The following is a 16,196-nucleotide window of genomic DNA, read 5'->3' as shown; positions in this document are numbered from 1 at the left end:
TCTTGGTGAATTTTAGGCCAATAAGAGACCCTTTTAAAAGAAAAAACAAAAAAGGTAGACAGTTAGACAGCCATAAGGAATTACACCTATTGTTGCCCTTTGGTCTATACACACACACACACACACACACACACACACACACACACACACTCTCACACACAGAGCCAATATAAACATAATGACATTAAGCACAAACTAAGCACACTCTGAGGATGTGTCCACCCTAGTAAAACTGCAAACAGCCTTATTTATTTCCAAAGTAAATTTCTTCTAAAAATTTCTAACTTGGTTTTCAATTGACAGAGATGATGCCTTGATTAACACCCCAAGGATAATGTTAGTAGCATTTTTCGTATAGAATAAAAAATCAGGCATGTAGTCACAATCTTTTGTAGCCTTAACCAAGTACCTATGCTGGCCCAGCAAGAAACAGGACTTTCACAGAAAGGACACCAGAACAGATAGATGAAATTGTACTTCTCTGTGGAGGTGGTGAAACCCTGGGTTCCCAGTTAATTATATCACCTAATGCCATCAGGGCAGCATCCATGAAAGTGTGATATACACTTCTTACAACATGCAGCAAGTCATTAAAAAATTCATAATGTGAAAGATAAGATTAGCTTCCTGGAGATTATTTACGAACTAGCTATACATACATAAAGAAGATTCACAAGGTAGCCAGTGTTCCGAATAACAGCAAAGCCATAACTTACTTCTGTGCTATCTGGGCAGTATTAAATTACACTTGGTATTTAATTAAGTTCACATCCAACTAATTGGTGATTCACATTCTTACCAACCTGAGCTGTCATGTCGGCTACAGCGGCAGCTTCTTGGCCACTCCCCAGTATGGAATTCCTGTTGAATTATGTGAGCGCATGGTATTGACTGAGCGTGGAGTCACCCAGACACTGTGAAGGGAAGGACAGAGCAGACAAGGAGAGCCAAATGCTGGTTGCAGCACTTTCAGAGGTGGCACTGGGTTCTCAGCTAATGCCTGGTAGCTCTGACGACCCATGGTGACCCTCAAATGAACAGGAACCCAAGGGTTGTTCATCCTTGTTTGAATTCTGCTGCTGTGAGAAGAGATCGTAGCTTCTCTATTTCAACTGGGAATCCAGACCTGCAGCCTTGACTTTACCTTCCAGCTGTCTGTGGTGCCTACACTCAGACTTATCCACACTCATTCATCCACCTGTGAAGGTCACCATCCTCTCTGCTGTGCCCACATGTCACAGCTCATTGCAATGTTATGAAGAGGAGGAAGACAAAAGACCCCACTGCTGTCACGTTTCTATCTGGAATGTTGCCAAATCCAAAAGACCTTCAAGGACTTAAATTCCAGCAGTTTTCTCACAGTGCAAATACTGTTTTGTTTCTGTCTGCAGTCTCTGTGCCTGGGGCTTTTCTAAGACACAGGATTAAATTCTCATGGTTATCATGCAATATTGTGCACTCTAGCCTCTTTTATAATAAAAGCCAAACTATGTTAAAGGTATTCCAAGTCACATGAGATTTTTGATACTATTATAGCCGCTTTATCGTATCATATTAATCTGACTCACCTTCTTGGAGCACATGTAAGACAAAGTTAAGGCTGAGGAGGTGGGTAGCTCAGTTGGTGAGGTTCTTGACTCATAAGCACCTCATGTAGTTGGTAAGAAATAAACTTGATGTGGTGATATATGCTCATAACCCAGAGACAAGTAGAACCCTGGAGCTGTAGGCATGTCAGCCTACCAGAGTTGACAAGTTCTAAGCCAGTGTGAGAGTCCGTCTCAAAAAACCAAGGAAGACAGTACCTGAGAAATGACAGCCAAGATAGAGTTCTGGACATTACATGAATGCACAGACATGCACTACACACCCTTGAATATTCATACATATTGCTTCTATACATACATGAAGATTTAATCAATGACAAAGTTACAGATCTGAGGGGCATTCATTCATTTGTATTCATTAGACATCATAGCAGTGATTCTGTTCAGCCATGACGACTATTTTCCACACAATCTGCCTTGTTTGCAATTTAGCTGTCAGCTGACATCTTGACCCTGAGGATAGGTCTATGGTGTGTGAGAGTGAATGCTGCCAGGAGTTACTCAGTAAGAGTTGATGAAGGGATGTTCCACTTTGGGCTATGGGAATTGCTAGTGAGCTTTCTGTTTCTGTCCAAAACCTTTGGACTCAAGGTCTTCAGCCCCAAAGGATGCTGGGTAATGTTGGTTGAAATAGTGCATATATCATTTAAAGTGCTAAAGCCAGACATGGTGGAACACACCTTTAATCACAGTGCTAGGGAGGCAGAAGCAGGCAGATATCTATGCGGTTGAGGCCGGCATGGTCTACATAGCTTACTGGGACAACCAGGACTACATATAGACATTATCTTCAAAGTAGAGATAGAAGTAAGGAGTAGTTGGGAACTCTGTCTTACTTTAAGTTTTTCCTCAATAAGGTTTTTTTTTTATAGTGAGTGGAGATGGGAAAATTAAACTGAAGTGACTCGTGCCATTTACTAAAATGTATGTGCCACATATAAAAGTAGGTGATAAGGGGATTGTTCTTTAACAGGCTGAAGTCATGCACTGGATTCTCAAGTTGTATCACTGTTTCCCTGATTCACCTGAACCCCGTTCTGACTTTGTACTTTACATTCCGTGGAGTAAGACTGAAACTATCTGAGTTGTAAGAATGTTTTGTTTTGCATTATGTTCACTACTAAGGAGTCAAATGCTAAAGAAAGTCTTAGTCATTTTTTTCACATTGTAGGATGCCTTATATTTTACTATAAACAATGAAAATATAATGACCTATTTTTGAATCTGCACAAGAGAATGAGAAAAACCATCCTTTAGTAGAGTGTAATTCAACAGTGCGTTTTTGTCCTTTTACTTCTGATCCTTTGCCTTTAAAAGCTGAGCCATCTCTCCAGCCTTGTAACAACACATTTTTAAAAAGTACGAGAAACCCACAACTCAGCTACTGTGTAGAGCCTTACTCCACAAGGATCTGAGTATCCACCACAAACTATCATATACTTTTATCCTCTATTCGAGTTTGAGTTAGAACTCAAAAGATTCATACAGGCTTCTATGGTTTACCGTCTTTCCTGGGCATGTTGGGTTGAAGGCATAGAACGTGGTGTGTTGAATGTGGTTAGTATTCTGCTCTTAAGACGTTTTCATTAAGGCTTGGCTTTTAATTTTCCAAGGTTTCCCTCTGCAGGTGGTGCACATGGGATGGGTAAATGAGAGGCTCCAAGGAGCTGACAACAACCCTCAGAACTTCAGATCCAAGTTCTTGGCCCTGAGGGGTTCATCATTCTACATTTTTAGCGCTCCTCCGGTAAGGATGCCTGTGCATCTGGTGGGTGACAGGGCCTGTTGCTAGAGTTACTCATATGAGCCAGGCAGAAGATAGATTGGGTTTTGCAAGAAGGCAGAGACTAGATGGGTGCTTATAGCCTCCTCCAGATCTCAGTGGTTAGAATACTTATGGATTAACCACAAGTGACTTACTTCAAACTCATAAAGGAAATCCATTTCTGTCTTTCAGTTCAAACAGCTGTAGCATTTCTCTGCTTCAAGTATCAGCTGGTGTGGAGGTGGGATGTAGACAGTTACATGGTTGAAGAATCCAGAATGCAATCAAAGCAAAGCGCAGTCCCCTCTTTAGATATTTCTAACGAAACTGTCTAAATAATGAAATTTCCAAAGCCGCTCTTTCTTACACAATTTCCAGATTTGATTACACCTAACAGCCTGCTTTAGTGGGATTTATCACACAAATGTTAAGAGTAGATACTGCTGTTCTACAGTTTTATTTTCCAATTCCTACCCACACCGTTCTCAGATTGGCCAAATGGGTTGTAAGTGCTCTGCCCAAATGCTCATCATTTGAAGATTTTTTTTTTTAACTTTTGGGAATCTGACCCATCAGAACTGCAAGCAAGAAATGAAACTTAGTTCGGTGTCTCTGAAAAATCAGAATCTACACAGATATGACATAAATTTCTACCATTAAAATGAGATTAAAGTTACACAAATGTTTGGCACAATTTTATATTTTCTGAAGCTGCACCCTTTCCCAGCTTCCCGTAGGGTGACATCCTGTATGAGCTGAAAGGCTAAGGGTAGGAAAATTGATTCACTAAAAACTGCTGCTTCACTGGTTTGCTCCTTTAATGTGTTTTTTTCCTTCCCTGGAATTGGATTAGGATAACAGTGTACCTAGACACAGTTTGGCTTTTTTATTTAAAAAAAAATCTTATGTTGAAAATTTATTCACATTACAATCACCTATATGTTTCCATAAGCATTGATTAAACCCTCTGGAAAGTAAACTAATTCATGTTCCTTAAGGTTACTAATTGATTTATATGCTTTTGTCTCAGCGAGTAGGTAGATATTTTTGCATAGTAATATCATACTCAGATATGATACCAGGATAGTGATAGCGGTGGCATGCAGGTAGTTTTAACAGTCGGGACCACTTGAGCACATTGCTCATCTGTCTGGATTTTTTATTGTGATTGCTAAACATGCTACATGCTTCCCCTAGGCCTCATCCTAAGGAGTTTCCTTTTCTGTGGTAATTATGTGAAAGAAACAAAATGGTCAAAGCAAGCAGAGTGAAGTGTGAATGAATATTCAACTCAGAGTCAGACCAACATAGAGGGTTCCCTTTGAACAGACTCTATGTCTTTGTGTAATTTTCAATTCTCTGGTAACATAGCTGTCATTGCTAGTCCTTTGAAATGATAATAAAGTCACTGCTTGTTAGGAGGTAAAGTGACTTACATAGACACTCTGATGGCTGAATGGTCACTGGCTGGCTAATCCCCTCTGTTGTAAGATGGTGGAACTCTACAGCTGTTCTCAGTGAATTGGAGATGTCAGAAAAATCTCGAAATGAGATATAAAGGGGAAATCAACCGTTTGGATATTTTCAGGTGGGGAAGCTTGCAAGTCTCAAAAGCAGTTTGTGGTTGAAGCCCTCAAATTAATATGAAGCAATTTTCAGGAAGAAACAGATGATGTACTATTATTGCAAGTGTTCCCAAATGTTAGACTCTACAAGAGAAGGAAAGAGAACGCATGGAGGAAACCCATTCAAGCACTTAGCCAAGTCAACTGGCCCCATAGGGCAAGACCTCCATACAGCAGGGACAGCCAGGACAAGGGTCTTCACAGTGTAGGGCAGCGTGATGGCATCTACAATTCCCAGCAACGCCACTGGAAGTAGACGTAACAGCTGTTTCCATTTCGAATTAAGGGCAACAAAGGAAAGGGTTATAATTAGTTTCTGAGTAATTTGAAAGCCTTGATTACATATTGTACACCATCAGCCAGGAGGAGTAAAGACAAAAATGCAAAACACATAGCTTAGAAGCTAGACAATGAAAGCAAAGTTTTTATATTCGTTTGTTTTTATACCATAAACTTAGCTCAATGCCTATCCATTTCTAGAGAAAAACAGGTGAGGTTCATTCATTCACCGTGTGCTCCAAGATGGACAGCCTTTCAAGAAACAAAAATGGAAAAAGGCGAAAGCAGCCCAGACAATGCGTTAAATAGAAAGATAAAAATTTACCTTACATAACAGAATAGTGTTGAACAAAATGAAATGTTTTAAACAATTCGTCTTTTGTCCACAATTACCAAAGCGTATTTTACATCAAGCTAGGAGAGATTGTGTGGGACAATGAAGAAGAATTATTCTGTGTCTCAGTGGAATTGGCTTGAAGCTACAAGTTTTCTTCATAATTGTTCCACTTACCAGCCACGGACACGAGGCAACTTATTTACATTCCTTATCCCAATTTTTCCCCTGTTTTATGTCAGAGATAATAAATCTTGACTGAAACATCTCGCTGAGCCAAGGTGAACACAGGATAGCTTTCTTATATGAGTGAATTTTAAAGTTCTGAAGCACATAAAATTTAAGAGATAAAAGTCACGCTTTTAATATTAAACAGCTTTTTGTTGTCATAGCAATACACACAATATGGTAAGTAAATTTATACCTAAATATTTATATGTATTTCCTGAGTCTGGGATTTATATCTTGGCATTGCTAGTAATTTTCAATAACAGTTTTCAGTTTTCACAAATCTTAAACATTAAGTTTTAATAAATATATTATTATTTATTTAATCGCACATGAAACTTGAAGTTCGTGGATCAGAGACAAGTAATAAATGACTTGCAGACAATCCAGTGTCAGGATGCTCTGACACATATCTTACTGGTAGACCCAGTAGTGAGTGGTCATGGTCATATGCAGAGCCCAGAGTTCCAGACAAGATCTCCCAAGTTACTACTCTCTTTGGAGACCTTATGCAGCAAGCAGGGCACACACTTATCTTTCCACAGGATAGACTTCATCTGAGTAAAGTCAATGCGTCCTCTCGACCTCTCTAGAGGAAGGAAGTGGAATTTCCTATGCCAGGAGTTTGAAGCCACACAGGTGACTCTGCAAATGTCCCCAAATGATTGTCACTTCCTTCCCTGAAGTAGTTACAGCCCTCATCCCAAGGGCATTTAGAAAAGCTTGACATGGCAGAAAAGTCAAAATATTCACTAAGCTGTAGTTTTCAACATGTCTTGTCAGAATGTTGAAATGTAATCTAGAAGGACCTAGACATTCTTACCACAGAAAATTTAGGAAGAGCTAAAATGTAATGTCCTTTCTTCAAGGACGGTTTGTTTCTGACTTTCTCCAGGCAAAAGGTGGGAGGAGGGGAGGGGTATGGGGGCCAGCAGCCTTTACTGTGAGGTATCCTGCTGAGGAAGAAGCAGGGTCCAGCATGAAATGAACCTCACCGTCCCTAATCCCCAATCTTCACTTTGCTCAACTTCATCGATAGAATATTTATTTCTGCCTTGCAAACAGAAATCTAAAAGGTGATGCTTCATCTCTTCATGTTTTCAAACACCATCAAAATGTGTTAAAAAAATTAAGGTTGTGAAATCATTTTAACAGCATCACATAGCACTGCTGTATAAATTATGTGGTGAAGGCTCTTGTGCCTGCAGGAAATACTAACAGTAATTTTACAAGTGTCAATTAGGCAGATATATTCTATCATTTGTAAAAGTTTATCTGGAAAGAATGGACTTAAGTCTGCAGATGAGGATGGCTCCCATGTGGAACTGCTATGTCATCCTGATGTGACCCATATCCCACAGTAACCCTACAACATATCAATATTGTCTATCTTAGAGTCTAAAATGTTTGCTTTACCCAAAGCCACGAATGGCCAGGAAGGGCAGAAAATCACCAAGTGCCATTGCTTAGGGAAACAAGAAGGACATGTGGTTTAGAAATCCTTAGTCTCTCCTCACGTGAATGCCTGCTTGTTGCCCTCTGTGCAATGCACTTTTGAGGTCAGCTGGCTTAGTCTCTGCTTGTCTTGACTCTGCCTTACCAGGCAAAGTTATCATCAGGGCCAGTGACTGAGACATGAGGCTAGCTAGATCATAGCTCAGCACAGAACTGAGCACCCCTTCTCTGTTTGTGGTCTCATCCCTTCCATGAGAGAAACACCGTGAAAGCATCATAGCAGGATGCAAGTTGTGCTTGACACATGAGAGATGCTTCCACTTAAGGAAACAATATCACAGAGAACCTGGTTTGCAGAATCAGCAATTCTTTTGTAAGGAGAGCAATAATTAAATGCATGCTGCACTGTAAATTCGGTGTTTTTATTTAAAAGCCCTCCTTTCTCTCCCTTCCATCTTCCTCTTCCTTCACAGAGCTTGGGGTCCTCTGTGTTTCCTCACAAACCCACAAGACAAGGATAACAGGGTGGTCATGCAGCTCCTCAGTAGTGGGCACTGATGATTAATCCTGGGGTGACCTGAAATTCGATTGTTCACAGTGCCAGGAGAAGCTGAGGTGGCCAACTCACCTGTCCCACTAGAGATTTTCCTGATGTGCCAGTGTCACTTGACTTAGAAATGAAAACTGATGTCACTGAGCTTCATCTGAAACCCCCCAACAAGGCCAAGGACCTCTGTCTTGGCAGGCATAGCAGGCACAGTAGCTACTCGAAGGCTTCAACCCTGAGCACTAAGGCAGAGAACTTCAGAGCTCCACAGACCTTCACTTTTGTCACAACACTGTTAACTAGGCAGACCTGAGATTCTGAACTCTGCATTTATATTCTGGTTATGAATATGTAAATATCCGTCAGACGGTGTCAAATGGCTGTTCGCATCAACTGTTTCCTCCGTCAGCTATGTAGATATCTGGACAGGTACCTGAGAGATTGTTGTGTTCAGAATTCACAGCTGGGCTGTAGAGTTGCATATAACTAATACAAAGTGAACAGAAGCCTGTGGAATGTGACAAATGTCTTGCTGATAATTTCCTTTCTGTAAGGAGAAACAAAAATGTCTCCTGTTTGCCTTTCTACTGGATTAGACATATCCACGCCCCAAACGTGTGGGGAAAGGCTAGAACCAGGCTTGTTGCAGACTATCAAATCTGACTCTACTGGCTAAGCTCCAAGGTGGGACTTGGCTCAGCAGATGTGTTCCTCTCTGAAAACGTTGCCAGTGTGCTCCCAGGGCCTGCTGGGTAGTAAGCCAGGGTATACTAGGTGGGCAAACACTGGCAGGGATGAAGTGCTAGGTGAGTGCAAGATGAACGCTTGGGTACAGAGCTGCTTGGATACACGGCTACTACGTCTTTTTTATGGATATGAGGGAAGACATCAGGTCTTGGTCACTGACAAGCCTTTAGGAAAACGTGGAGTTCAGGTACCCTGGGGAAAGCAGACAAAGAGAAAGAGCTGCTTTTTAAACAGTCTGCTTTTAGAGAGTTTAAGCTTACAGACAAACACAAGATAGAGGGCAGCCATATCCCTCCTAACTCCTTTCATTCAGGTCACTTTGCATCTCTGGGACATGTTATTATAACAGAGGGACCTCTGTCCAGGCATTGTCAGTAACCAAAGTCTTTAACACCCATCGTGACTTCCAGCAATCCTCAGGTGGGGCATTTGCCCCAAGTCCTATGATGGATAGTCTCATCCCAGAGGCCTGAGTGCCTTCTGTCTCACCACTTTAACTGGACAGGGTCTATTCCCTGAATCCATCACAGTGATAGGATGAGGGGCAGGGCATGATTTCTGCAGAATTCAAGATGGGAGTATCAGTCACTTTCAGTATCTCAGGGGCTAGTATGAAGATGGGGTCATCCCCACTTGATAGGCATGGCCTCCTGGCAGAAGGAACTTATGAGCCCAGAAAATGCCTTAAATATAGCACAAGAAGGCCTGGAGTTTGCCAACAATAAGAAACACTTCCACTTTTACCTTAGAACATAGAAGGCAGGCTATTCTACCATATACAGATGACAATCTAATAAAGAAGATGCATTTGACACAACAGGAGACAGGAATGTAATGTCTTCAATGTAATAATCATGGCACTGTTACAATGATTAAAATATAACAGCAGTCTAAAATGTCCAGCACAAAGGTCAGGTTTACAAAAATGATAAATCTACACACTGAAGTTCTGAGTTATCATTCACATTTTGTTCCTGGGGGGAAAAATAACATAGGAAAATGCTTCTTTTGCAAACTATATTTTGAAAAGGCAAAATTATGACTATGAGTGATGTATATTTAAAAATCCCATCAGATCTTAAGGGAGCATTTCTCTGAATAGTGTGTTTAATCATTTGTTGTTTTTTTTTATTCTCTTATAATAATCAGCACTTCTCTAATGGGAAGGGTGAATGGGGCACCCACCCATATGTGATTTATTTTGGTCCAATAATACCAATGGCTATGGGGCTCTACCCTAAGGGACATCTGTATATCCTCTGCTCTTTCAAATAGGACTACAGGGCAAGAGGATAGGAACAGAGAGCATTGTCTTTGAGTTAGGACAGTGCTGTCTTGAGAACCCTGAACACTTCAGCACTAGGGAGGGGTGCGAAAGTCTTAGACATTTTGAATCAGAAAGATGCAGCCAGGACTACCATCTGCTGATTGCAGAAGCCACGGAGGCCTAATTGTTCCAAAGCCAAGCTTCACATTAGCACTTTTATCCTGCTTGCTTTCAATCAAGGTTTGCTTGTCCAGTATTTTGTTGTTGAATTCCAGTAACAGAGAGCTGGCTCTGGAGCAATGACTGGTTAAATGGTCACCCATCAATGATGCTTCTGTGTCAAGTTCACTCTTGGCTAGTGGTCCAGCTTCTTGGCATCTAAGAACTCTGGCAGCATTTTGTGTGATGGGACAATTGCTAGGAAGCCACGAGTTAATTAAATATCTGTGGATTCAGTGTCTCAAAGGCAACAAGAAAAGCCCTGTTCGAGTGAATGCCTGAAAGACTATGTGCTTGGTCAACAGAAGACAGCCATCTCTGACACTACTCAGAATTCTATATAGTTTTTAACCAGAAACAGTTTAACTCTGAGAACATATATGTGAGTGTAAGTTACAAATCATAGCACATCATTTAAAAGTTAATAGTTATGAAATGGGATATGCCAAACCAACCAAAAACAGGTAAATTGATTAGGTAAATGTTCCATTCATTTCTGAAGCAGAAACACTGGGGAGTGTAGTGTCGAGGGACAGAGGACCAGCCAACAGTGTGTGTGCTTGACTGTCACCCTAATCCATTCTACACTCAGACTCACCTTACATTTTCTGCACTTACCTTATATTTTCTCCATTTAAACTAAAATTTAATTGAGTCAAACCCTCATTTAAATTAAAATTATCCCCAGGAGTATAAAGTTCTCATATTGCCAGTGTGCATCTCAAAGCATTATTCTTTGTATTCATGTGTTCATAGTGTACACCAGAGGAGGACACAGAATCAGAACCCACAACAGAATACAAGGTCTATTGCCACCCAAGGCAAGGGAAGTTTAGCATCTACACAGAGACCTGTAGAATCATTCCATGGTAAAAGGGCTTGAGTTCGTAGCTAAAGCAGCTTCCTCTTCAACACGAATGTTTCTGTTTGCTTACCCACAGGTAAGCACACTGGATTGGGGACGAGCAGAACGTGCCTATAACCTCTGTGAGGTGCTGTTTAAAGTTCACAAGGTAGGTATCCTTGGCATTTAGATGCCTCATAGAGATAAGATGGCCTCCAGAGTGGGAGGGGCAATGTGTTCATTGAGGGGTAATATGAGAAAGTAGGATGAGCTGCTCTTGTTCTCTCAGCTCTTCCAGTCCAGGGACGTTGCCATGGTATTGCTTACTGAGGTGGATGGATGGATGGGGGCTGGATGGATGGATGGATGGATGGGCATTTGGAAGAATGGATGAATGGGTGGATGGGTGGGTGGTGGCAGCAGCAGTGGTGTGTGTGTGTGTGTGTGTGTGTGTGTGTGTGTGTGTCTGTCTGTGTCTGTGTCTGTGTGTGTGTGTGTGTGTGTGTGTGTAAATGCCCACACCCTTGAATATGCAGAGGCAAAGAGAATATGCTAGGTACCTCGTTCTTTCCATCTCATTTCCTTCAACCTGGAGGTACACCAGCAATCCTCCTCTCTGTCCCTAACTTTGCTGGGGTTGCTGATGCATATGGTCATCCTGGCTTCTCTAGAGGTAAAGGAGATTTGAACTCAGGTCCTCATGCTTGTACAGCAAGCACTCTTAACTGCCAATCCAACATCTTGCACCTGTTGAGAATTATTTTAGTAATCAAATTCAAGTTTGTGACCTAGGCTAGACAGGCCAGAAAAACAAGTAAGGCAATTCAATCCAATCAGAGGAAAGTTTCAAAGATAATAAAGAGGGAGGATTGCCTGCAGCAACCATCTGATGCTGTCAGAATTGTCCCATGTATTTAATAGCTCTGGTGTGGTGGATCCATAGCCAGGAAGACAGTTTCCCCAACTGGGAAGGTGTCATCACTGACAAGGGGTCAGCATAAGGGACACAGGCATAGCTGGAGTGAATCTTTGTGAGTCCTGTCTATTTCCATTGCTGTACTGACATGATGGGAATAATGAGCAGGATGCCACGAGCCCCTGGGACACATAGGGCTTCACCGAAATCCAGGGCTTTCAGTTTTAGAAGGAATTATTTTAGTCATGTTGTTAGAAGCTTTGGTATATCTTTTGTTTGATTGGTTGGTCTTATTTTGTTTTATTTTGTATTTTAATATATCCCATACTAGTCTAAAATTCATTCTATATTTGAGGGTGGCTTTGGACTCACCCTTCTGTCCCTGCCAATTAAGTACTGGTATGATGGCAAGCCCTTAACATAGGAAAAACTTGCTAGGTATGACACTACCACATCCTTCATGTCCCCTGTGTCATGAACCATAGTTTCCAGCTCTTCAAGGCCCAGACAATGCACTGTGGGGATTCTCAACCTTCTCTGTATTGCGCTTATCTAGAGGGAGCTTTACCAAAGGCAAAGGATCTAATTTTACATGGTGTGAGATGTGATTCAGACATCTGAGTTCAATTTATATTAATGTTCCTTAGAATGTCGCTGTGTGGCCAGATCTGTGAATTACCGCTCTTTACTTCATAGTCTATCCAGAAACAATTTCTTTATAAATAAATTACATTTTATTGCACCTGTTTTTTAGAGTTATTAGATATTAAGCTAGCTGTGTTATGTCTTAGCAATCAGTTTCTGTCATCTTAGTATTGTTAGCATGACAATATAAACACATAGTTGCTATGATGAATCCATTAATAAGGATGATTAATAAGGATGCTAGTGGTCTCCATTTATACCTCTTGGCTCAGTTTCTTCTCTAAGTACCATCTCTTCCTTGTTCCTCCCTCTAGTTAAGGTTTATTCATTCCACTGTGAGCTCACTCCCTACAATTTATGGCTGAAAAAGGAGAAAGAACAAGGGTACACTTTTGACTCTGCAGTAGAGAGATATCACTAGATAGCAATTCCCTTTACAACTCAGCAGTTATAACAACCCCACCATTCTGCAGCACTGTACCTAAACATCTCCTTAGGAGCACTGAGCCCAGCCCCTCTGAAGAGCCAGTGTAGGCAAAAACTTCCCCTATGCTTTTCTTAGTTTGTTGGGTTTATGCTAAACGAAAGTCTCAAAGGTCTTTATATTTAAAACAACATTTTTTAAAGGTAGGTATCAGAGTTTTTTTTTTTAAGAAAGGCTAGCTTCCAAAGATCAGAGCCTGGCCATATCTTATGTACAATATTTTTGTGGGTCATTTTTATATCTGTATTGGGGGGTGGGAGGATGGACTGTCCCAGAAGCCTCCTTTAGTAGTCCCTGTTGCCTGCTTCCTTACCCCTCATCTGGAAGCAGGGACAACTGGTGACATCCAGGTCCCTGTAGCTAACCTCGACATGAAGAATCCCAATGGGCTGTATCCCAAACAAGCACATCAGAGACACATTCTGAGGCTATGGCAACCTGGTATTAAGTATGGGCAGCTGGGCGAGTCTGTGATGGATCACCATGCTGTATCCCTGTTTGATTGCTTCAACTGTTGTTCTGAAAACATTTCTAAAGCACTTGCCCTACTTGGTGATTGTAAGGAAGAGGTTACATCTACTACACCAGGCAAATGCAATCCTCTTCCCAAAGAATGGGTTGGGTTCTGAAGTCTTGGCTCAACTCTCCAGTCCTGACCCATTTCCAATCCATTCTGTTCTTCAGTTTTGGCTTTCAGATAACTACTGGCTACAGGCAAACTTGTATCTTGGTCTCCAAGATTTAGACTGTGAAGACCCCAGGTCATACTGCTTCAGCGTCCTAGCCAGCCATGGGAAAAGCCACATCTTCAGTGTGGAGCTGGGTAACGAGCTAGCTGTGTGGGAAAAGGCATTCCAAAGAGCAACTTTCATGGAAGTTCAGAGAACTGGGGTGAGTATGTTCTGGGGGACTCACACTTTCCTCACTATCAGCATTTGGACAACATCTGACACCTGGTTAGAGTAGAAATAAGGATTTATTTCAGGAAAGAGAATTGTGAGAGGTGAACGTCAAAGCCATCATCCATGCCGAGCAGGGCCTTCATTAATAAGGAGAGCTGTCTGTCATGGGCGCTTGCATCAAGGTTCATATCTGCATTCCTATTCACTGTGAAGAAAGGGCTGACTCTCCTTCCACTACGGGACTCACCTGCTGCTGTGGGAGGGGTTTGCAGGCTGCAAAGCAGTAGACTTGGAGACAGCTATAACCTGCTCTGTATCACCTGGATGTGCAATATTTTAAGGCACTTAATGGCCTTTCCTCTCAGATTTAATGCCCCAAAGGAGAATGCGATACAGCCATGTGTCTGAATTGCTTCTCTGTTCTTGAGGACAGCAAATAAATCATCCACAAATTTAAATGTGTGTCCACTGAGCAGATAAGGAAGAAGGCATTATGGTCTCTGTTGTCGTAAATATGGGCCTCTTCATAGGACGTGTCCTGCTAGAGAATGACAGGAAATAAATGAAGCAATGCATCAGACAAGGTCTGTCTCCTTGCCAAGGTTCTGGGTTCATGACTAGCCTGGCGATAACACTAAGAGTGTGATCACAGAAACTAAAAGCAAGTGCTTCGTTTCCAGCAGGAAACGATTCTGTTTATTCGCCTCTCATTCAGCTGCCAACATGCACGTGGGCTCTGGGATGTGCTGAGCCATTACTGAGCACTGATCAGCCATGAAAATTCATCACATGTGAAGTCTCTTAAATCAATAAATGCCCTAACATCCAGATACCCACAGAAAGTGAGATCGTCCACTGAACTGGCCATCATTCATGGTATGGAGTAATTGGCTCCTGATCCAGCATCTTGGAGCTGAGGCACCAACCTGGTGTCTCACTTTTTATAGAATATGACACTGAAGGGAAAGTCCACAACACTGGCTCTCCTTCCTCAAGCACTTACTAGATGTGATACCTTGTAGCTACCTAGAAAACATCTATATAGGTAGTTCATGCCACCAGAAGGCAGCTTTGAGATGTCCCTTGTAGGGGAGAGACTTTGAGGCTACTTTGCTCAGACAACAGTAGCACGGATTCTGCTTTGGAGACACATGGATGGTGCCCATCTGGCCACTGCTCTACAGAGCTTCAGTCCAGGGACCTGAGACAACATAGTCAGACAACCAGGAGATACGCTGAGATAGAAAGGAAGCTCAATCATGGAACTTGGTGTTGGAGGGAAGCTGGTGGGCACTGTGAGTTATTCAGTCTGATAGATGGTTGTGTCTGTAGTGTTGTTAGAAAGGAGACCTTCTCCTCACAAAGGACAGTGAGTCCTTATGTGTGTTCATTTTCTAAAAGAGGGTAAAGATAACTAAGGGAAACTACCACAGGCAAGAAGAGAGAGATATTAAGGTTGGAAGAGAGGAGTCAAATTCAGAAGGAAATAGTATTAGCATCAAGTATGGAGCTTGTACAGGTCTTTCATGGTTCATTAAAAAAGGAGGGAAGATGACCCAGAAACTCAAGAGAGTCTGAAGGCTTCACTTTTACTTGAACTTGATACTCTGTTCTAAAAACCTAGGAATGGTCCTGATGTTATTTTCAACAATGCTCTATCCAGGAAGTGACTTACAGTCATTGAATTCCTGGGTTCCTTCTAAGAAACAGGTAGACAGGAGAAGGGATGGATGCCTTTCTGATTTTCAGGCAAGCTTAACTCTAGAAATCTTTCTCTTTCAGTGACTTGCTCAAAGTTGTCCTCCAAACTATAGCATGATGCATTCTAGCACAGATGCATCAAGACTACCCTAGAAGCCCATACATACTTTATGCCAGGCCTCCCGCATTCCACATACCACATTTGACTTTTAAATGTGCAGAGAAGGCAACATTGATTTCCTTCCTGCTTCTCTGCACATAAGGACTCTAATGATTTTTCACAGCTACCTAGAAATTAAATTATAGTGGTGTAGCCTAGGAGTTCCTATGCTATATGCCCTGTTCTAATAAGACACACAGCCTCCCTAGAGACAAAATGAAGGCACTTCCTAACTGCTACATCTCAGACATAGTAAGTACCAGTTTCGTTTGATGATGATAATGAACAAAGCCACATTTACTTCATGCACCTCCCATCTCTATTTTTTTCTTGTTTCACTGGCTTTATGTATACTGACTTGGATCTTGTGCCAACCCAAGGTTCACAGTGTTAAGTCAGGGTGATGTGCATGATTGCAGTGTTGATATCATTGGTTCTTTTGCCCTGGGGCAGCTGTGAGCTCATTTTCCT

At 41.8% G+C, this 16,196-nt stretch overlaps 1 protein-coding gene across 4 annotated transcripts in view; it reads left to right on the top strand.

Moving 5' to 3' along the window:
* Sntg2 (syntrophin, gamma 2) overlaps window positions 1-16,196 on the top strand; it is a 201,492-nt gene that overhangs the window by 145,853 nt on the left and 39,443 nt on the right. For all 4 annotated transcript variants that reach the window (NM_001106720.2, NM_001414915.1, NM_001414914.1 and 1 more), the window contains 3 exons: window positions 3,235-3,354; window positions 11,015-11,086; window positions 13,647-13,853. In NM_001106720.2, the coding sequence (NP_001100190.1) occupies window positions 3,235-3,354; window positions 11,015-11,086; window positions 13,647-13,853 (399 nt within the window). The remainder of the gene's footprint in view (window positions 1-3,234; window positions 3,355-11,014; window positions 11,087-13,646; window positions 13,854-16,196) is intronic.

Source organism: Rattus norvegicus, chromosome 6 (genome assembly GCF_036323735.1).
Source record: "Rattus norvegicus strain BN/NHsdMcwi chromosome 6, GRCr8, whole genome shotgun sequence".
Classification (NCBI taxonomy): domain Eukaryota; kingdom Metazoa; phylum Chordata; class Mammalia; order Rodentia; family Muridae; genus Rattus; species Rattus norvegicus.
Note: the sequence above shows the minus strand (reverse complement) of the source record. Positions and strands in the feature narration are given on the sequence as shown.